We start from the raw sequence: 23,982 nt of genomic DNA on the forward strand, positions 1-23,982 counted from the left end.
GTGACAGTAATCATGAAGTCAGCTATGCTAACAGGTAAGGAACCAAGATGTCAATCATCTGCATGTGAAATGTTTCCAAAATCCTTCTATTCTGTCCCTTCCCACCTCCAAGGGTGGGATTCAGCTATATATATATCTGGCAGGTAAGTGTCATGAACAAAATGATATTGTCATGATACAATAAAGTTTGTTCATACTTACCTGGCAGATATATATAATCAAGTACCCACCCACCTCCCCTCAGGGGACAGTGGTCTAGAAAAATCTGAATAGAAAATGGGAATGGTTCCTGACGCCCGCCTCCCAGCGGCGGGAATGGGTACTAACCACCTGGCCGACCACTGCATGTGCCGGGAGTTTTGAAATTCTGTCGAACGTCAGAGAATACAGCTATATATATATCTGCCAGGTAAGTATGAACAAACTTTATTGTATCATGACAATATCATTTTTAAAAGGTCCATTTTCGTGAAGATTTTCGCAAGGGGTAGTGGTCGGGGATCGTAGTGAGGTTGAGTCTCCTGTAGTCTCTGCAGGGCCTCCAGGTGCCGTCAGGCTTCCGTACCATGTGTAGGGGCGAAGCCCAAGGGCTTGACGCTTTCTGGCAGATACCCATTCGTTCCATTTCCGAGAACGCCCTTTTTGCATCCTGAAGGCGGCCCGGAGGGAGTCGTCGGAACTTCGCGTGTGTCGGGGGCCCCGTGGTGGTGATGTGGTGGAATATTCCGTGCTTGGGCGGCGTCCCCGCCATCTGACGAAGTTCCGGTTTGAAAACTTCGGGGAATTCCTGCAGGAGGTTGCCGTACTTGTGGTACAAATTGTGGGGGCGCCTGGGCCCGCTGCAAGCGGTAGGGAACGGCATGTCCCCGTGTCGAGGAGGCGTTTGCGACCCACATCAACCAGGGGGCCGTTATGCGCCAGGAAATCCGCCCCCAGTAGTGGAATCCTGACGTCTGCGATGGTGAAATTCCAGACGTAGTTGCGCCCCAAGATGGATATCTCGAGGGACTTCGTGCCGTAATAATGGATGAGGGTCCCGTTTGCGGCGACGAGGGTGGTTGGTTTGTCAGGCTCGCGGCTGCGGTCTTTTCCTGACGGCGGGAATATCGAGTGCATCGCCCCTGTATCCACCAGCATCCTCCGGGCAGAGATTGCGTCGCGGACATAAAACCCTACGGCGTGTGGTTCCGACCAGGCCGCTGCCATGGGCGACTTTGGTTTTGTCTGCCGTCGCCGTTTTTTGACTGCTGGAAGGTGCAGGGGCTTTCGCATCTCCTGGAGTGTCTTCCAAACCTCCGGTGGTAGTGGCACTAGGAGTTTTCGCCCCACTGCATGTGGGAGGACTTCCTCTGGGTCATGGTACCGATCTCTTGCGTTGGGTCATCGTCTTCTTCTTCTCCCTTCTCTGCGGCTAGGCACACGGAGGATCGGGGAGCAGCGAGCCTTGCAGCCTTGCTCGACAGTGTCAGCTTTTTAGCTTTCTCCAATAGTTCGTCGTCGTGGAGAGTGTATGCGTCCGTTAGCTGTCCTCGGACATCTGGCTCGAGTTGCCGCAGGAATATTTTGCGGCTCAGGCAGATTTCCTTCTTCTTCCCATCGGGACCTACTTCGGGCAGGTGGACGAGGCCCATCACTGTGTCCCAGGCATCCTGTGGGTCGGCGCCTCGCATCGGGTTTGTAACTAGGTCGAGGGCGCCGGCGGCTTTCTCAGCGATGGGCGTGGAGTAGGCTGTCACGAGTCTTGTTTTTAATTCATCGAACGTGACAGGTTCGGTCTGTGCTCGACCGGTCAGCCAGGGAGTTATTCGGTCGAATACCTCTGTCGGGAAGGCTGCCGTGACGAGGTCAGCCTGCAGTACCTTGTCCGTGAGTCCCGCGACCCGGAATTGCCCTTCAGCTCGGATGAACCAGGCGGTTGGGATCGTTGTTGTGAAGGGGGGGCAATTTGACAGCTTGAGCGGCAGCTGTGTGCGAGACCGTCGTTGAGGCAGGGGAGGCCTGGGTCTCTCGCGCAGAACTGTCTGCGTCCATTGTCCTTTCTCACAAAATGGTCAACAGGGTCGTAAATGGCGGGCCAAACCCTTTGAGGAACGCCTGAACACACCTTGGGAAGGTATGCCGTATTTAGTCCGTTATGCTGGGGTCACACATTCACGTATCACGACGGCGTATGCCCACGTATGTGGATCGTGGGCATCATCGCGGTGAAATGACCTTGAACAGCTGGTAAACAGGACACGGGCTAACAGACGTAAAGCCAGCACCGTAAATTGCGCCGCAAATGTACGCGCAAAGAAAGCAAGGTCGGACGTCTACCTGGAACTTCCGCCGATAGTGTAATGTTCTATGTACGTCACCTTCACGTCGTGACCACGCCCACTGTTGTGGGGCTGTAAGGTACAAAATGGCCGGCCTGTAAACAGAGCAGACTGTAAAGTGATGGAACATGTATGAAAATCCAGGTTGTAAATTCACTTTGGTAGAATTCTACATGTACTGTAAAATATTGTATATTTTCAACAAATAAAAAAAATTTAAGTCAGACATTATAATATATAATATACATACCACTGGCAGTCCCAACATCTTGGGCTTCTTCTGACGGACGATGTGTGGCTTGAGGAAGTAGAATATGTTCAATATCCACTTCTCCCCTGTCCGTCAGTCGTCCTCCGTGTCGCTGTCATCACTCTGTATCTCATCCAACTCCGACTCCTGTAGGTGGAAGATGACATTTCCTCGACCTGAGTGTCTGCAGGAGTGGCTGTAGGAGTCTTCTCCGGGCCGAAAGAAGGTCCTGCAAGATGCGACGTTGATGGTCCCTTCCTTGGTCGTTTTAGGAGGTTCGGTATCTTGAAGGGCGTTGTGGAGAGTACTTGGAGGAAACTGCTGGTCTCGGGAGATGGAAACAACAGCTGACCTGAGGGCTGTTGTTGTTATATTGAGCTCCGACCTGACCTTTTTTACCACGCTGCAGCGTTGCCATGTCGTACAGGGTTGTAAATATGCGAATTGGTTTCCCCGTAGGCTACAGCGCAATTAGGAGGCCCACGTCCTTTGCGGCGGAAAGAAAATAACGACGGCGAACAATGCAGGTGACCCTAGCGCTTACCCTGCAGTAGTCACCGTGGGTCCCACGTGCAATGCCTGGAGCTACATCAGGTGACATTTGGCGTGACCACCCACGACTTGTTTTGAACATTTCAAAACTGGAGCAGGCTACGGCGCCCTAGTGGGCGGAGCTTAGAGCCCGGACGACCCGTCACCGTACGTCTACGATTTTATGTATGTTTTACGTTACATTTACGGTTTACTGACGTAAGCTGTTGCCAACTGCCAATTTCCGCTCATGCGTGGCCGTGCGTGCGTTGATACGTGAATGTGTGACCTTAGCATTAGAGGCGTTGGTTTTTTCCATGGTAGGAGCTTTCAGAGATCAAAACTGAGGCGCCGTGTGAGTCCGCTAAAGATCTCTGAAGGTGAGCGGCGGTAGTTAGTCCCTTAATGGCTGAGCCAAAACCGCTTGGGTCACCGTCCAAACTGGGAGGTCACCAGTTGTGAGGTGTGGACAAAGAGGCAGGTAGAAGTGTACTGACTTCATTACTTGTTGTTGTTTAAGATTAAGCTGGCTTTATGCCAGCACGGCTCTTGCTCTAGTGCAGCCCGTAGATATAGTATATTACAGGCAAGGGAAATTCAAATATACAGCATGCGGGCGGAAATGTGGTATCCGACCCGCGAGAGAGTAAAAATGGGTCGGCGAGACCTGATTTGTGTTTCTTGCGAGACATATAACATAGAATATAAAAGTACATAAAATATGATCTTACAAGATATATACATTGGCGGAAAGCCCGCTGAATGCTCTCGAATAGGGAAGTAAGAACAACGCGATTGTTGAATTATATACAGAGAAAATTGCGATAAGGCGTTGTCCTTACACCATCACTAATACTTCGGTAATAATATTCTTTGTGATTACAATTTTGTAGCTCTACAGTGGGCAAGGAGAATCCAACTGTATATATTAAATAGATTATATTTGGTCATCCACCGATGTATTTCATTGGTGGAAGGACATCTTTGGAGCAGGCTCGATGCATAGATCTTGTCTAACTGTCATGCCTTTCACCTGTAGGTTCACGTATTAGCCATATAACGAGAAGTTAGAAAGATAAAAAGTGTGTGTCACTTGAGCAGGTGCGAGGATTATCTAGATACATTAAGGCATTAGACTGATCTACCTTGACCAGACTTGCTAAAAAATTATGGGGAAGAATTCTACTTACAGAAAGAAGCTTTGGGAATTTAAACAAAGGTAACAAAGGTTTCCCGGGAACAAACCTGCCAGAGAGTTTATGGTGTCTTGTTGATACATGTGCAAATATGTAGGTGTTGTTTAAGAGGTGGTAGTAATGGGACATAAATGTAATTTGAATAAAGATGGAAATAGAAATATACGAAAGGAGAATGGGCATTCCAGGTGAGCCTTTTTTTTTCATTTTCTTGAGCATTTTGTTTTGGGCAAAGGTTCTCCATGTGGGTCAGGTTTAATTGATCCTGTCTCATTGGGTTTGGTTCAACTTCAACTTTCTGCTTTTGAATCCATTGTTCTGCTTGCTGCTTCCACGTAGCTGCATGCATCAGTAGATCTTGGGGCTGACCCCTTGTGGGTGTCTGCCTTGCCTGTGGATATTGGAGAGGATGAGTGGCCTTGTTTGGGAGAGAACCTCCTTTGCAGCTTTGTTTTTGCCTTCTTTCTCTTTCTCCTCTTCTGGACCTTATGAAGAAGGCCTAGAGGGGAGCCTTCAGCAATAAGGCATTCACTCATATGTTAGGTGAGAACAGTTCATGAGAAACATCTTAGCATCACAGATACAGAGGGTAGGAGTATGGCAGTCAAACTACCTTCACCTCTTTCTATCCATTGGACTTTGCCCACAAGTTCTTGGATACAGAGTCCTTAGGACCTGTGGTGGCTGTTCAACATAACTGCAACATACAAGTATCTTCTTGCCTAAAGTTTGAGGTAGTGACTGACTGGATGAATGGGAGGAGTAACTGGTACTCTTTCCTCATCATATATTCTTCCTCCCAGCAGCCACATGCAGTATGTATTCTCACTTGGCAGGCCAGATGCAGGCGAGTTACAGAGCAGAGCCTCCTATCTATTTTGATAGTCAGTTGATGCGACCCTCCTCCATTCCTCTTTTAACAGAGGTGGTAGAGCATAAGAATCTGGGTTTTTGTGATAATATACCAGTACCTGCTAACCTAGCCTTTCTTTCATACAATGGAACCTAATTGTCATCCTTTCCTAGTTAGGATACAACTCACTGAGATGATATCCTCTCATCTTGAGCATCACATCCCTGGATGGACAGAAGGTTACAGGAACCAGTTTTCTGTACACCTTTAAGTGACAGGGAAGCTGACTTTTTTGGGTGGGAGATCAACACCAGTCATGATCTCGGGACAATTCCTCCTGCTTAAAGGGGAAAGTTTCCATAGAAAGACAGGTGTTTAAATTTTTGGATGAACAAATGGCAAGTTAAGATAATTTGCATTTTTCATAGATATAAAATCCAGGAATATTTTGTCAATCTCGTTCCTGATGTCCCCTCACTTATCATGTTACTGAATGAAAATTCACATTGTTTGTTTGTATGGTGTTTTTACGTTGCATGGAACCAGTGGTTATTCAGCAACGGGACCAACGGTTTTACGTGACTTCTGAACCACGTCGAGAGTGAACTTCTATCACAAGAAATACACATATCTAACCCCTCAGTGAAATGCCCAAGAATTAAACTCGAGGCCACCAAGGTGGCAGACCAAGAGCATACCGATTACGCCGTTGTGTGCATCTTTGTGAATCATACCCCTCAACCCACAGTAGCTGCTGCCAAATTAAAAGACTTGTTACCAAGTTCCATCAACTGGATCAGCTGTTGCTTAAGGTAATCATGTAAAAGACTTTGGGGTTGTATATTAAGGAAAAATGCCAGTTATCTTAAGTTTTGTCATTTTGGATCCATAGTTTTCTTTAACTGAATATTGCATGATGTAAGAATACATATATTGCTACTTTGTAAATTGGCTGCTCAATTATGTTTGGAGATAAAGTACTATGAGAGAAAACTAACCAAACCTTTCATTAGCAATACAGTTTTCAGGATTGATTTTACTAAAAGTAGTGTGTCAGAAATGAGATACCTAATGAAACTTCTAATAGTATAAGCCATATTGGAGAGGAGTGTCATTAATGAGACATTGCCTCTCATAGTTTCTTACTCTAGGTAGGTAAAATGTTGAAAAGATGAATTTGAAATCCAAGTGGAGAAATGAGGCTAAAAATTAACATGTATCAAATTAAGCCAACCAAAGTAAAATGTCACTCAGTGAATAAAAATGAGCAGTAGGAAGTGGCTCTAACTAGACTCCTTTTGTCGCATAGAAGGATTATGCATGGTTATCTTACAGAGGGAGAACAGGTAAAGCCATGCTTGCATTGTAATACACAGCTTAATGTGTCTTGATGAACATTGAATGTTTTGGTATCTGACAAATTTGCTTTTAATGTCATTTGATCTTTTCTAAGTATGTAACATTCCTTGCAATACATTTTTTGTGAATTCAAAGCTTCCTTGTTATACTTTCCATTGGTTCATGTTTCTGTAAATACCCAGTACGTACACAGTTTTGGAAGGGCATTTTCATATGATTGTATTTGGTGGTGCTTTACTCTGAAAAAGATGCTGATTGAGTAATTCCTTCTGATATGTTTCCTCCTTCTGATACGCTTTAATTCTTATGATTTCAGTACTGTGGTCTTTTATCAATATTGGTATTCTGGTTTATTTCTGACTGGAATTACTTCTACTCATCCTTTAGTATTAGCATAAGAATGATTGGCATTTCAGGTCTAGCTCATAGATTTGAATTGTTGTCAATATTGTACAGTTCTCCTAGGGGAAATTGCATTTCTTAATACTTCCTATCTTTTACACTTTGCAATTGAAAATTATCATTGTGGTTGTTAATTGAACTATTATGATATTTCTAGCAATTTCTCTTCTAATTTATTGGAGAATGCATCACATGGATTTGATTTTATAAAGTTATTGGAGTTGGGAGACTTGTTTTTTTGCGAGAAATTTGTCGTAGGTTCAACTGTTCCTCATACTTCCAGTGTAAATTTAATTTCTTTTGCTGCTGTTCCTGTTTTTGTTGTCATTGCCTCCAACACCTTGCAATGCTAAGGGCCACAGTTGCTTTACTTTGGTATTAGTTGGGTAGAAAAATCTTCAGTACATTTCTTACAAAGCTTTACTTCATTAAACTCCAATGGTCAAGGTGTGATTGAGTATTTACTTACCCAATCACATTTATCTGCTTTTGTTATTGTGATATTGTACTTTTTTCTGGGTATATTTTTAGGTTATGGATGCGACCTTGTAATAATTACCGTCCCATGAATATAATTGAGCATAACTGACTTTTATTTTGAACACCTGAACTATTTCTTTCAATTTTATAAACAGATGATTCAACTTAGAGTGGTGGTTTAAAGTGACCATTCATTTACTCTAGGTATTCTGAAATGCATTTCCTTTGTTTGAGAAACTCGATGCCAAAATGAGAACAGGGAATTTTTCCCTCCTGATTTAGAAACATAATATGACCCAGTTGTTTCATATACAGTAGTAGTAGTATATGGTTTAAATGATCCCGTTGCTGAATAACCACTGGTTCCATGCAACGTAAAAGCACCATACAAACAAACAAACAAATGAATAAGTGCTGGATCAGCTCTAAAGCTTCTTTCATTCTAGATGGTTGTTTCGTTGATATGTGGTCTCAGTAGTTATGGCAGACTTGAGACATTTATAGGGGGGAGTACTTTTTTATGGTGGGGTTGAGTACAAATGCTGCGAATGTATGTTGCCTGTTCATAACTTGCAAGTAGTTAACTTTGCATTGTAGGCACTTTATGATTATTTCATCTAGGACAGCCGTACCACCCACCAAGGGAACCCACAGAGGAATTAAAAGTTTTGTCACAGTTTGAGAGTTATGCAAGAAATTCCTTCCTAGATACAGTCTTTCCTTAGTGCTTTAAGGGTCGTCTGTCTATTCGAGATACAACCCAGCACCGAGAACAAGGATGGGCAAATAATTCCTTGTTCTACCGTGTCAGGTACTCTAGTCCTCTGGCAGCATAAGATCCCTTTACAACTTCACCCATCATCAAAACTAGTTTGTTGTCTTTCATGGCAATGGTTAACAGATCAAAAACTGCCTTGAGGGTGTTAGTGCCTGACAGTTTTTTTACTCCATGCTGATCCCTTACCCCAATAAAGAACTGGGTGATAATCCTGATGAGACAAGTACTGCCAGTCATCACACTACTACTTGAAAATATTGCAGCACAGATGATAGAGCAATCGTTAACCGACTGACTCGGGACTACTGATCATTCAAGACTGGCTGTAGGTTTAGTTACCCCTGCATCTAGAAAAATTTTACTTTTAATGGAGGTGGAGGCAGCTCCAGTAGAGCCCAAAGCATAGACATATATACACCAGCATTCATAGGTATAGATCTTAGAATATCTCTACCTGGGGTGAGAGGGAGTAGAATTTTGTTTACTGTGCAAGATGGGAGCATTGTCCAAGGATTGACAATCCCAAATAGCTTAGAAGCAGCAGCAGTCAAAGTATACTTGTAAGCAGACATCTCAATAATGCTGGTGTTCAACTTTGTGGAGTCTGCATTTTAAAACATTTTCTCATCAAAATATACCACTGATCTATTTAGTCCTTCCACACTTTGAACGTTGTCTTCACAGAACTCCAGTCCATGATTGATAAAAATGAGCTGCATGCCTTGGTAACCCTGATACATGCACTGATATGTGCCCTGGGTTAAAAAAATTAAACAAAAAACAATAGCTGGAAACTGCATCAGAATTAGCTTACTTGTGTGTGCAAACCATAAAGAAAGATAAAAGATGCAAGCAATTTGTATAAAATTAAGAATGCACTAGTTTAACTTAAAAACTAAGACTACCAAGGTAACTAAATGGAACAATGTAAATCCTTTTGAAAAATTTGAACACCCAGCCCAAGCAAAATTAAAATTAAAAACTCATAATACTCTCATATATCCTATACATATTAGGTAGTGAGACCAATTAAGTAAAATCGCCAACACATAAAATTAGCTAAATAACAAGTTAGCAGAAAGCAGGTTGCCATAAAAAAATAAAATAAATAAATAAATCACAACTTAATACTTGGAAACAGGGAATGATGATGGTATGATACTGCACTACAGTCTGGGCATGAGCAGTAGGGCACTGCCTTTTCCTTTTATTAGCTAGATTGGTATGGGTGCAATTTTTTTATCCAGAATATGGCATCATACTATTATTGTTGCAGTGATCAAATGCTTCTTTATATTAGTTTCCTAATACAAACAAAATATCATGCAAAATTTCCCTTCTGATTATCAGAAAATTTACACATTAAAAGGGGGCTTCCCATAAAATATTCCATTTCAGTGTTAAAATGTCAAAGGATATTAAATCCCCAAAGTCTTGTAAAATATCATTTATTTTACTAAGATTTGCACAAATAGCTGAATATCAAAATTTTTTGCCAAAACCGACTTCCACCTCTTAAAACAGGGACAGAAGATATTTGGTTTCTCAAGTAAAGATAACACGCACACTTACTAAAGATGGAGGACATTAAGTCCTTTCTATCAAATACAACTATTGAAATTGGCAATGGTTCAAATGCATTGCAACATTACATGCAGCAATCCTCCAAACCACTCTTGCTACACTGCTGGTCGTGAATTCACGAGTCACTTTTTCACAATAACTTTTGAGGAGTACGTATCAAACGCCTCAAAATGCGTGCAAAATCTACATCCACTACCACTAGGTACAATTCTGTAGAGGCAGTCACCATCTATACTCACTTCATCATTCAAGACTTGCTTTCACAGTTACACATAATCCTTACATGATACTCTCAACTTGAGAGCTAAATCACATGGCTGCTGATGTCTTCCACCAGTCCAAATATTCTATTCAATTATTGAGGCCATAATATGCACATCTGGTAAATGAAACTGGAGAGATTTGAAATAAAAAAAAAATTTAAAAAAAAGGCAGAGAGAGAGAGACACCTGAGATGAAGCTTAATTAGCACTGATAAAAATGTAACATACATATTCTAAGCTATAAAATGCCTCTTATTTAATCTTGGCCCTCTCCTAACCTGCTAAATACTGAATATATTTTAAAGTGTTAGTGCTTGTGGCATACATACAATATATACATACACATACACAAGGCCATGTGTTTACGTATTATAATGTCACGTTTACGTGCATGTGTGTGTATGTGCACATACATACAGTACTTACAACATTGGCATTTCAGATTACACCTTTTTTCCAACATACTTATTACAATTGGCTGACATCAGAGAAAGACAACTAAAGCAGTAAGCTTTGCAGTTTAACGCTCTTACCTTGTAACTTAAGAAAAAATCTATAATGCTCCTTTCTTTAACTGCATTAATGTTCATTTACCTACATTAATGTTCATGTTGACAATTTGGAAAAAAGAAAAAATTTCAAAGTACAAAGGAAAAGGTTCAAAGTACAATGTAAAGTAATTTCTGCTGTTCCCATGTGCCCTTCCTGTCTGTGTCATATTATATACACACTTACATGCAGTGTTTACATCTGACATTGTCAACAAAACCCTGCATTAATTATTTGTGGAGCAAAGCTTCCTCCAATAAAATCTAACGAAAGAGAGAGAGAGAGAGAGAGAGAGAGAGAGAGAGAGAGAGAGAGAGAGAGAGAGATATTGGTGGTTTAGTTAACACATCTCAAGGACACAACATAACACTGATTATCATCTCCAAAGTCCCTTTTTTATGGAGGGAGAGAGAGGGAGGGAGGATTTTTTTTTTCGTTGTTTTTTTGTTTTTTTTTAATACCTTTTAAGAGTTAAACAGAAACCTTGCCCAATTCTTACAATCCCCTCCAATACAAAGACATTATAATATGAAGATATAAAAATAAACAGGGCAAGCCGATCTACAAAACCAATACGTAGCTTCTGGGGTGGAAATAAAGGGTTATGAATTTCAAAAAATCATGACGACTATCCCACATAAACGAGTTAACCTCACGTGTATTCATATCTCTGCATCTGCTGTATGTGTCTACAGTGTGAGTGTATCTATTTGCACATATACAATTTGCTAACAATTGAAAAAAAGCCTACAAAGAACATAAGCGTAATGAACGAGAAGAGACCATGGAAGTTTCCTTACAAATAAATTGGATTTGACTATGGCAGCATGGCCCCACAAAGTTAAATACTACAAAAACTCAACAAAGACGACCTCACACGAGGACTTTTCTACTAAACGTACATTCAAGGGGTAAACTGTCTCAAAATAAATTACACACATGAGAGTTTCACAATGGAGAGGTTTGCCAAATAACAAGGATTGTAAACAAGCTCCTACTGATATTTCAGACATTGTGGCTCCAATATCAACACTAATAACGGGGCACTTCACTCTAGAGCTAGGCCTTGGTACTTTATGCTGACTAGATGATACTATTGAGATAAGGTAAAAATAATTGACAAGGGAAAAATTAGGAATTTGTCAACTATGCTTTGTACCACAGCACTTTATTCATATACTTTGGGGAACTGACAAAAGGCTAAATTTACACTAAAGATTATGTATGCACAAATGCATTTCCATCTATTACCAGTATCATGAATATCGAATGTAGATCACAAAAGCACATAAATGACTAAAAAAAATTTGGTATGTAGTACTTCCAAAAATGTAAATAATGTGTATGTTGGTACATTAAAAATCCCAAACAAGATACCATGACTAAATACAGTTAGATTTTTCTACCATACTGAAAATGTGGTACCAAGCATTTTAATTTTTTCAGGATTACTCAAGGTTTGACCGTTATGAGCATTTAATACTTGAAAAACACATTAAAATAGGAACTATGTTATGGATATTGTGAGAACTTCACAGTTCAGCCCTTGTTGCTTGCTAAATCTCTCAGATTGGCAGCTCACTTTTAGCAGTCACAACTAAACAAATTCAAATGTTTACTACAGACAGAAATACATACAACTTTCATCCAATATCACAAACTTCGGTCACAAAATTTGGGAAGTCACTCCTTCAGAAATAAGTCACTAATATTGTTGAGGAAAATGAAGTTCCTTTATGTTCTGAACTACTGAATTTTGGGAGATCAAAAAAATATTTTAAGAACAGAAACAGAAATGAGACATTTTAAGAAGTTCTTTCAGCAATTGTGCAAGATCAGACTGAAAGTTAATAAGTTAAAATAATCTCAGCCACATAGACTAAACACAACAGACATCCAGTTTACTTCTCAAGGGCACTTTACTACTTGTAAATCAGCACATTCTTAAAGCTTGCTCAAGTTTTCCTAATCTTTAAACAGTGTACATGAAAAATCCAAATGGGAAAGAGTATTGTCAGCAGAATAAATAGTTCTCAATCTGATTTTTGATCTTATCATTTCATCACCAATGACACTTTCACAGAATAAAGACTAGATATAACTGGGGTGTACCACTAGATATCCCAGTTCTCAAGATCAACCATGACAATACATAAAGTTTTGTGGGTCAGGATAATAAGACATTTTATAGTGGACCTCATAATCATAAATAATTACATTTATACTTCAATACTGTCAGCAGTTTCTGATGAGGTACGACTGGGTAGGTCAAGTTATACCTTCAGCCATTTTGCTATGGTCAGACATTTTTTTTTCTAATTCCTTGATTATAAAAACAGGAACTAGATGGAATAAGTCATCTGAACATGGAATGAAAAAGTGGATTTAGCGTTACAGATGGCAGGGCTGAGTAAGGGCTCCAAATATAATAGAAGAGGAAGGAACTGATAGCTGATTTTTCAAGTGAATCAAATCAGAAAACAGTGTCACTGATGAACTGCAATAATTAAGTGAGCAAGAGACTAGATAACAAACCAGTTGTAGTTCCCCAGTGGACTATGTTGGAGGCTGCCAAAGCACACTAGCATGCAGTGGACTTTAATAACACTCATCTGGTCAGTACACGTAGAAGAACGAGTAACTACCATTGATGCTTTCATCCAAACCCATGGTGACTGCAACTTATGCTTAGCAGGTGGTTTTGTATGACTGAATCTGGCTGGTGTTAATCACTTGTCTAAAATCGCAAGTTTGTGACTGCACAATAAATATGAAAATTAAAACAAGCTCTCTGATAAATGTAAGAAATGTTCTGCAGATTTCAAAGATAGACAGTACCACAATAATCTCCAGTTTACAGCTGATGTCCTTCTGGCATCAAGCATACTACTATGAACAGGTTAACTAACATTAATGGACAATAGGGAAATACTGCAACAAAAACTTATTATCTTCATGATAAAAACATACAAGAACTTATCTTCATGATAAAAACATTAAATATTTATATACTCCTTGTAATTAATATATCCTACATGCACAAGGAAATGTATGTGAAGTAAATTTTGTTCTTTACAATACAAGAATATCAATTTTACTTTATTTTTTAATGTATGCAGCACATATGAGACTGTCACAACTTTTCACCCAAATTTTATTATACATATAGCATATAAAATTTCTGTCCATGACATAAGCCTTTTTGTTAAGGCCTTCACTTTCTGCCTTTAATTTTCAACAGTTTACTTTTTCTTCCCGTCTAGCTGTCAACCTTTTTAAACTGGTCTTGCAACAATCTCCACCTTTCATGTTAAACAGATAACGATTCAACTAGCCTTTGAATCTAAAAAATGACTACCTGATATGGTTATTTGTAAGTTTTTCTACTTATCTTGCACCAATCACGTTCTTTATCTTTTGATATAAATGACTAAAACCCAATGTTGTGACCATTTCCATATCCTGTTCTTTAAGAAACGACCGTATTGATAAAAAATATTTATTATCACTTACTTTTTGGCAGTGGGCCATGAATATATTGTTGACAGACCCTTAAAAAGTTCCATTACAATATTCAAATTATAAAAAATAAATATTTAAATCCAATTCATCATTCCTTACTTTTTCCTTGCTTTCCAATAAATTACAAGCGAAAAAACCATTCATTCAAATAAGTGCACTAAGTACTATGCTCTAATATAGTAAATAAGACAAGCATGCCCTTGATGCTTAGTCGTCAATCTTATCAACTAACAAAAAATAAAGTCAATGCCTAATTTTTCACCGCCAAGCTTAGTTATAAGGCTCATCAACTTACAGGAATAAAAATACATCACCAAAGAACTTTACTTCAAAAACAACGGACAAATTAAAATTTATGAAGAAAAATGTGAAACTGAATCTGTTGTGTTTTTACCAGTGATATGAGACATGACTTCTATGTACACATCAACAAACTGAAAGTAAAGTCATTCAAGGAAGAAGATCAATGTGACATGGTTTGTGATCACACAAAGTTTTTCATACTTGGACCAAACTTCTCAAAAAATAAAGAAATTTAGGTCATACTGCTAGCAACAAATCCCATAACATGAGCTGTGTCCTACAAGAACAATAAACTAGTATGGCAGACATACTCTGTTTGTTAAGCTTTTACAACCCAAGCTTTATAAAATACCTGAATGAACTTTACCAAAAAATGTACTTCTCAGTCGGTTCACATACAGGTAACACAAAGCCTGGAATTAGCTTTAAATCCAGCCAAATATGCTCGGCCTAAACCTAAGCACAAGGCTGAATTGTAATTCTCTATTACTTCGGTAATGAGGAATACAAACTCTCTAGTCTTGCATTTCCTCAGGCAACTCGTGTGGATTTAAGATGCCTGGTACGCTCATCTGTACACGCCTCTTCTCTTCCTGTGCTTGTCTGAGGGCTGCTTCTCTTTCGTCAAGGAAAAGGTCGCTATCATCATCACCAGTTACCTCCTGAAAATTATCAGCAATATCACATATATTTCAGGATGATTAAAGAACTTTACCCGTATAGAATTTAACATGCCTTCTACATAAAGCAAAACATTAAAATGGCAATAATCAGTTCACAATCATGTGTAACAGAAATAAACTTTTCAGTAACTTGCATCAGGATGGAAGCACCTTAGCCATTCATTTGAGAATCATGGATTCAATCATGTGTAAGTTAGAAATTTATATATATATATATTTTTTTTCATAATTTAGTTTTTAATGAACTACTTAAGCTATTAAAACTGAATTAAGGGGGCAGCTGGTACCCCCCATATAGGGCAAAAACAGTCATGATAAAATTCATGGAGCTTCATATGGCAATGGGGAATGCATATACGAAACATTTTGTCAAAATTCCTCTTACTTTCATAGTTACAAGGTAATTAGTAAAAGTAACTCTATAAGCCAAAAACATTGATCCGTACAAGAATATGTAGTATTTCTTCTGTTATCATAAAATTTGATAATTATTATCAAACAAATTGTGAGGAATGGCATCTGTAGATTCCATGAGTCACAAGACGGGAAAGTAATGCTTATACGGCCTTCAGTGCGAGCAGAAACATGAGAGTAAACATGTTTGAATTTCACCTCTGACATTCGCTTGCCTTAACGTGTTTTTCTTTGTTTCAGTAAGAATTTCATCATCCCAATGAGGAAATGACAAGCAAAACATCTCGCTAACATACAGAAGAAAAAAATTCGCTCTAATAAGTTAAGATCATAATATCGGCGATATTAGCCGAGTTAGTGTTGCGTAAGGAGTGCTGTCTCGCCTGGACGCAGTGCCCCAGGCTATGATCCTTGAGGAAAGGGATCTTCATTTATGATTAAATTGTGATAACAGTTTTGGTTTATTAATGCACAAAAAGGAATTTAAAATTCATAGTAATCATGATTTATTAATGTCTTTATAAACATACAAAGAAAAACTTTGAACGCTCATATCTCAAAATTATACTTATTGACCCTCAAAGTCTATCTTCTACCTTTGTTTTAAAGCTTTAGCATTGAAATTTGGTATTTACCTTAAAAAGACATTATAGAACAATAAAATGAACCCCTCTTTCCAATTTTTTTACAATTTTTATTTTTTCCTGGTTTATAAGGTTTATTTTTAATTAGAGGTCTACATCAGGACTATATATGGTAGTAATCCCAGGTCTTAATATTAAGTATCAAGGGAGGAGATAGAATTTGAAAAATGGTTACTTTTGGTTTAAATTGCACCGATGTCACAAAACCGAAGGTCAGAGGTGAAAATCATATGCGATTTAGAGATGTCCCAAGTCACCTTCAACTATACGTACTTGATTTTAGTAGCTGATATACTAAACTGTCATAGGAAGATCTTATCTGATATACTGTGGGCCTTTATTGAAATATTTTAAACTGGATGTAGTTATACATTACTACAATAAAAAAAATTAACATTGGCAAATTTAATTTTGTTGATCTGTTGAAGTTGGTATTAATTTCATTAAGTTTAACAATACAACAAATAATAATTCCAACATAGGCAAATTACAGTCCTACTGTTGCCAACTTTCATGAATCAAAATTTTTAAGAAGACACAGTTCCACTTTCAGATTCATTAATGTTACCTCTGAATGACATACGTACTCTGTTTAATGTCCATTCTGTGCATCCTAAGGTCTATGAAGTCTGTAATAATATTGGGTCTTAATAATGTGCATTCATTTCTAATACTATTCATACTGGCATTCAATGTAAGGTCATTTCTAATACTATTCATACTGGCATTCAATGTAAGGTCAAACAAAATTTTACGATAGAAGAAGGGACTTTAGCTGTGATATACTGCCTATAATCACCACTGCACCATAGTTGCCAGTTGCCAGGGTTTTCATTTTGCGTACATTACATCTTCCAAAGTCAATTTCACACTTCTATTATGAGCTCATGTTTGTATGCAAAGATGCTTTATATTCAACTGCCAGATTTTATCGACAGACAGCTAAATCATGGATTTTCCCTAATGCTATAAGAGAAATACATTGTTAAATTTAGTTAAAGAACTATGTAATGTCTTAGCAAATATACCTAACAAAATGGCAAGATACCTAAGTTTTCACTGATTTGCAAGCAAAAATATTTCTGAAACAATTATGTGCATAATTTTAAGGACAACAATATGCATCCCTCTGCCCATTTTGTACGCTTGATTGTTGCTACTTTTACTATATCCTTTAACTTTCACCAATTATTTACGTAATGAGGCTGACGACACTTGTTGAGTACTGGGTAGTAAAATGAGTTCAACGACAGTCTTGAGGCACTACCTGGTCTTTAGCTGTGGGGCCTGTGATATTGTAATAAATCTGCCTTTTCTTATACTATTTTATAATACTTTATGTTGTTAATTTTTAATATATAACTACCTTATCTATCTTTAGCTATACAATATATTATTCATCTACTATTTTTAATATCAAGTGATTTGTGCATCATTATTTACTCAATTAAAATTAAAGAACTTCACCTAATTAGTTCCTAAACCTACTTCCTAGTTTTAATTAAGATCCTTGTTATTTTCCATAACCAGTAACCCTACAACACCATGTATGAAGTCAACAAGTTTTAAATTTATACACTACCTAAAATACTTTTCAACATGAAAATTTTCATATCAATCAATAAATAAGACCAATTAACTTTGTAGTAACCTTCCAGATTATAAGATGGCCTTATTAGATGCAAAATAAATTATGGAAATGTACAATATGCATCAACAACTACATATATTACATAGCAACTTACCCTTATCTGAACTAAGAAATCTCTTAGATGCTCCTTGAATGCTGGGATGTCCTGGTTGAGATCATTCATGCCTTGAACTGTAATCTTGATTTGATTTTCTGTTAAATGAGGAAACGCTGCTTTCAAGAGGTTAGCCACAAAGCCCTGAACATAAGTGACATTATTTGTACTTGGCGCAGTGGGGTTGGCTTGGTCCAGGCTAATTGTGATTCGGTTCTGTTCTACCAATGTGAACATATATGCCAAGATGGAAGCGTGCATGGTCAAACCTGGGAAAGAAAAGAAAACCAACAGGTAAAACATATTTGAAAACTTTTGCAGTTGGACAACACATCCACACAACTGAACAACTGGATCATATTTTTCCCAAGAACACTTCAAAAACCATGACTAACCTGCAGTATGAGAGGAATCTGTAACGACTGAAAAGATGTGTTGAAGAATGTCTGTGTAATAGGTCTGATAAAAACTGCTAGCTGCTTGTTCATGACTGGAAATATTCTGCAGCAACTGATACAATATCTGAAGTCCAGTGTCAGCAACATTTCTCATTGTATGCTTAAACGCCCAAATGATGGAATCTAAAACGAGCTTGAACTGAGCAGGGGGAATACTAAGGAGTGCAGTAAAGCAGTGGGTATTAACAGCCTGAAAATATAAAAATAAAAGGTTAGAAAAATTTCATAAGGGCATGTTCAACTTATATCTAACATTTCTAGTCACAAACATTGTCAACTTCTGTTCTCATATATATATATATATATATATATATATATATATATATATATATATATATATATATATATATATATATATATATATATATATATATCTTCCTTCTCTTCTGTCCCATACTCTCTATCCAAGATTTCTTATTGATTCCTTACAGGTCCTCCTCATTTACTTCCATAACTACTGGTTTTCTGACCAACTGTTACTCATCCCTTCCAATCAATTCTTACACCTCTAACCTTTGAGATCTGGCATTTTTCAATGTTTCTTGATACCACATCTCCCAAGCAACTCCTCACTCACTATAAAGCTATGAATCAAATGTTCCAGTTACATCTTTTCAAAATAGCCTCAACTGTCCTTGCTTCTGCTGCATAGGGCAGTACAGGCTCTGAACTATTACACAACTTTGTTCTTCTACTAATGGGACATTTTATGTCACTAGCCTAACTAAATCTCAGTTTCTTCCATGCTGCAGCTAATTTTCAGCTGCTCACTCTATACTTCTCCTTCACAGCCAAGTATGCCCCCTAAAATAAACAGAAATGCTCTAATTCTTCTAAGACACGTTACTTTGCCAACCAATAAAAATGAAATTAATAAAGGTTCCACAAAGCCAGCAAATAGAACTCCTAAGACGTTTAAAATTTGAGCATTATAGAACTCTTAAATTGAACAAGCAGAGAAATGAAGGCTTTAAAGAATGCAGTGCTTACCATTGTTGATAGATCAGTGGCTATTATGGTAATTTGGCTTTCTCAGAGGAATGGCAGTATGTAGATGATTTGCAGACCACTAATCTGGGTTTATTATCAAACATAGGTTTGCTTTCACATACTAGAACTATTTTCATAAAAAGGCAATAATGACAAGAGCATATTATGCCTGGCATTATACCATACTGGAAGGATGACAGCATGCATCAAAATCACCACACAACTAAAATACTAACCTGCAAAAGCAAAAAGAAATTTGTTCTATGCTCTGGGAATTCTTCGAAGTCCTTGTTTATCATTGACAAAGTACACTCAAACACTGCATCAAATATTTTTGGAACCTGCTGGGTTATGTGGGACTCCAATTTATTGACAATTGTTGCCATTGTGGACAACACTTCTGGTTCACGTGCAGAAGGAACTCCAGTTCTCTGGAAAGGCATAAAAACAATTGCTTCATTGAAGACTTAATTAACATCTACGACTAAAACATTTTACTTCTAAATACTAGCTCCATACAAATATTGAGCTTTACTCAAAAAATATTTGTCTTGGTGTCAATATGAAAATTTTGTGTATAAAATTTAAGAAATAAGATATTAAATATCACAATACTTGTCTTGGTGTCAACATACAAACTTCAATTGTGTGTACTAGAATTTAAGAGATAAGATATTCACAATACAACAAATTTCAACATTTACATCATCTTCATATACAGCAGAATGGGATCAGCATGCTAGACAAAATTATTTTAGCCAATATCATTGAAGATTTTCTTACCACTTCTAGAAATACTTCAAATGAAATTTCAGTGGTGGCATTTTTTTTTAATAACTAACTGATGGTCATGCTGAAAACAGTTTGGTCATCAACCCATAAGAAATATTCTGTGCTGATTCTCTAGTTGCTGCTCCTGCAAATTCTACTCCAGGATGAGATTTGGAACCAAGAGTATAAATGTCAGTGCAATATTTTTTATTACATAGTTCATAAGTATGCTTGCAATAGTACCAAGCAAATGATTAGAGTTCATGCTTCTGAAGCCGTATTAGATTTTATTTTGGTTTTACAGGGATCCTAAAATGAATTTTTCAGTAAAAAAAAATACCACTGTCCAGTATTTTTCAGATTGTTTAATGCCAATGTTTTTGAGCTATTTATTGGCAATTTTGATTTATATAATGGACACTGTTCAAATATTGATGGTTTTTCTCATTTAATATTATTCTAACCTTTAATATAATATATATATGCATTAACACTGAAACTGCATGGTTTGTAAGTTATAAATTCACCAGAAAACCCAATGCTTTGTTTTCTCCCACAATAAAGGTGATTGATGCTTTCAAGTTAACGTTAAATTTGGCTTTTGAATTCAGACAAAATGAATATACAACCATTAACCACTATACGAGTATCAATGTATATATACACACTGTAGGTCCTAAATTGTGATTTCCAATGTGCAAGGCTTTTGTTACCCATATTCCTGCAAATTACACATTATGTGAATGATTTGCTTGTATGTTGGTACAGGGCAATATTATGACAGCTTTATAATAATTTGATATGTATTGTATGTTTATGAGAAGAAAAAGAATAATACATTAAAAGATCACACCATCAAGAGATGTATGACCCTACCTGTGTGAATCTGCTGAGAGCAAGCTTAAATTTGACAGCACTACTACACCATTCACATATTCAAAAGATGTATGTATATATTCACCTGGTAATCCAGAAGAACAGCTTCCAGCAATGGAGGAATGAAGTTTTCTAACACCAATGTATGGTCGTCTGATCTTGAAACCCATCCTGATATAAGCTTCAATGTTTCCTTTTTAACAACACGCATACTCTTGATAAGGGGCTGTTTCGTGACGCTTTCTCCGTTTAGAGCAATAGCTGCACTGATATTCTCACTCATGACTTTGTACACATTCAGCATATCCAAGTATATTCGGCCAAGCTGTGAGGTAATAATGGTACCAGGTCATAGAAATTAAGGTTAAAACATTATTGAGTACTTCACAACCTCAGAGAGAGAGAGACATTAGTAAGATGAATGTTAAAAACCCATTGGGGCAGTAAGAGATCCTCCTATACATATACAGCACAAGTGAAATAAAACTTTAAAATCATAAATACTGTGATATTATGGGACCTTTCCTCAAAACTGTAAGTAATTAATGCAATACACTAAATTGCAAAGTCAGGTTAATTTCCATTCAATATTAATCACAATGCAAGAAAATTTATTTCCTACCTGGGTTACAAAAGGATGACCAAGGGCTTTACATGCACGGACGTTGGTTTTCAAAATGTTTGCCAATTGCTTCACGACATCAGGATCCTTCAAAATGTCAACATTCTGAAAAGACAACCAGTTACTTCACTTAAAATACCAGATCTTTGAATGCAGCATAAAGCCATAACACTTGAATAAAATTACTTGTTTCACAACTAATGTAACAAGAGGCAAATCTGAATCAATGTGACCATAAGGTAAAAATGTTATTGTTATGATACAATAAAGTTTGTTCATACTTACCTGGCAGATATATATATAGCTGTATTCTCCGACGTCCGACAGAATTTCAAAACTCCCGGCACACGCAGTGGGCGGCCAGGTGGTTAGTACCCATTCCCGCCGCTGGGAGGCGGATATCAGGAATCATTCCCATTTTCTATTCAGATTTTTCATACCACTGTCCCCTGAGGGGAGGTGGGTGGGTACTTTAATTATATATATCTGCCAGGTAAGTATGAACAAACTTTATTGTATCATAACAATAACATTTTGTTCATGAAACTTACCTGTCAGATATATATATAGCTGAATCCCACCATTGGAGGTGGGAAGGGACAGAATAGAAGGATTTAGGAAACACCTCAAGTGCAGATGATTGACATCTTGATTCCTTACCTGTTAGCATAGCTGACTTCTTGATTACTGTCACCGAAGTCTGCTTTTGCTTTACTAGAGTTGCCAACAAGGTAGTGACCTGTGTAGTTGGTGCGCTCTAGATGATCTGTCAACGGGGGCGTGACCACAATGTGACTAGACCATATTGACCATACTGTGAGGGCAACGAAGCTAAAAAACCACCACCTGACCTAACCTATTGAAGTTAGTCCCATAACTTCTAGGCTAAAGAAAGGGAAGGCGCCTCAAGCAACCAACCCTTCAACCATAAACCAACACCAAAATTAAAAAGCACACCTACCCCTTTTCTATAGGGTAGTATTTGTGCTGCTCCCTGCCCCCAACACCATTTCTGCGGATATGTATGGTCCAAGCGACTCGCAGTTCTCATATGCCGTCTTCACATCCCGCAGGTAATGTGAAGCAAACACAGAGTTGCTTCGCCAAAAAGTAGCGTTAATGATATCATTAAGTGCCATATTCTTTCGAAATGCCATTGAAGTCGCAACCGCTCTCACTTCATGGGCTTTTATTTTCAAAAGCTTCATATCACCATCCGAGCAGGACGCATGGGCCTCCGTGATGGTGCTTCGCAAAAAGAATGCCAGTGCATTCTTCGACATAGGAAAGCCGGGTCTCTTAACCGAACACCATAAGTTCTCAGAAGGACCCCGACAATCTTTGGTCTTTTGCATGTAAAATTTGAGAGCCCTGACAGGGCACAGGACTCTCTCTGGCTCTTGTCCGATGAACTCTGTTAACCCCTTGATTTCAAAGGTTTTTGGCCAGGGGTTAGATGGGTTCTCATTCTTCGCTAAGAAATTAGGATCCAAGGAGCACACTGCACTGTGTCCTCTGAAACCCACATCTTTACTAATTGCCTGAATTTCACTAACTCTCTTCGCCGTGGCAAGAGCAGTTAGAAAAATCGCCTTTCTAGTAGTGTCTCTCAATGAGGCAGCATGCATAGGTTCAAAGGGAGCCGACATCAAGAATCTTAGAACTACATCAAGGTTCCATGATGGAACCTTTGATTGTAGTACTTTGGTTGTCTCAAACGATCTCAATAGATCGTGAAGATCTTTATCATTTGTCAGATCTAATCCTCTGTGGCGGAAGACAGCTGACAGCATGCTCTTATATCCTTTTATTGTGGGCACTGCTAATTTGTCCACATTTCTCAAATGCAGGAGAAACTCAGCGATTTGGTTCACAGAGGTCGTGGAGGAGGAAATACCTTTCTTCCTACACCATCTCCTGAAGACAGTCCACTTCGACTGATAAACTGCTCGAGAGGAAGCTCTTCTCGCATTGGCAATAGCCTCTGCCACTGATCTTGAAAAACCTCTCGCTCTGGCCAACTTCTTGATAGTCTGAACGCAGTCAGACTCAGCGCGGAGAGGTTTCCGTGGTACCTCTCGAAGTGGGGCTGTTTGAGAAGATCGACTCTCTCTGGCAGGGTTCTCGGGAAGTCTACCAGAAGAGACATGACCTCCGTGAACCAATCGCTTGAGGGCCAAAAGGGGGCGATCAGAGTCATTCTCGCTCCTGGCGACGCCGCAAACTTCCTTGTTACCTCTCCTAAGAGTTTGAACGGGGGAAAGGCGTACACATCCATCCCCGTCCAGTCCCATAGGATGGCATCTACCGCTATTGCTTCCGGGTCGAGAACTGGAGAGCAATAAATCGGAAGCCTCTTCGTTTTCGAGGTTGCGAAGAGGTCGACTAGCG

At 38.5% G+C, this 23,982-nt stretch overlaps 1 protein-coding gene across 1 annotated transcript in view; it reads right to left on the bottom strand.

Annotated features, from left to right (window-relative positions):
- Positions 1-9,599: 9,599 nt before the first annotated feature.
- Positions 9,600-23,982, bottom strand: part of LOC135218615 (exportin-1-like) — a 73,289-nt gene continuing 58,906 nt past the window's right edge. The window contains 6 exon segments of the mRNA XM_064255049.1: positions 9,600-15,050; positions 17,875-18,143; positions 18,270-18,522; positions 19,559-19,753; positions 21,055-21,294; positions 21,592-21,696. Of these exon segments, the coding sequence (XP_064111119.1) occupies positions 14,904-15,050; positions 17,875-18,143; positions 18,270-18,522; positions 19,559-19,753; positions 21,055-21,294; positions 21,592-21,696 (1,209 nt within the window). The 3' untranslated portion in view covers positions 9,600-14,903.

This window comes from Macrobrachium nipponense, chromosome 9 (genome assembly GCF_015104395.2).
Source record: "Macrobrachium nipponense isolate FS-2020 chromosome 9, ASM1510439v2, whole genome shotgun sequence".
Lineage (NCBI taxonomy): Eukaryota > Metazoa > Arthropoda > Malacostraca > Decapoda > Palaemonidae > Macrobrachium > Macrobrachium nipponense.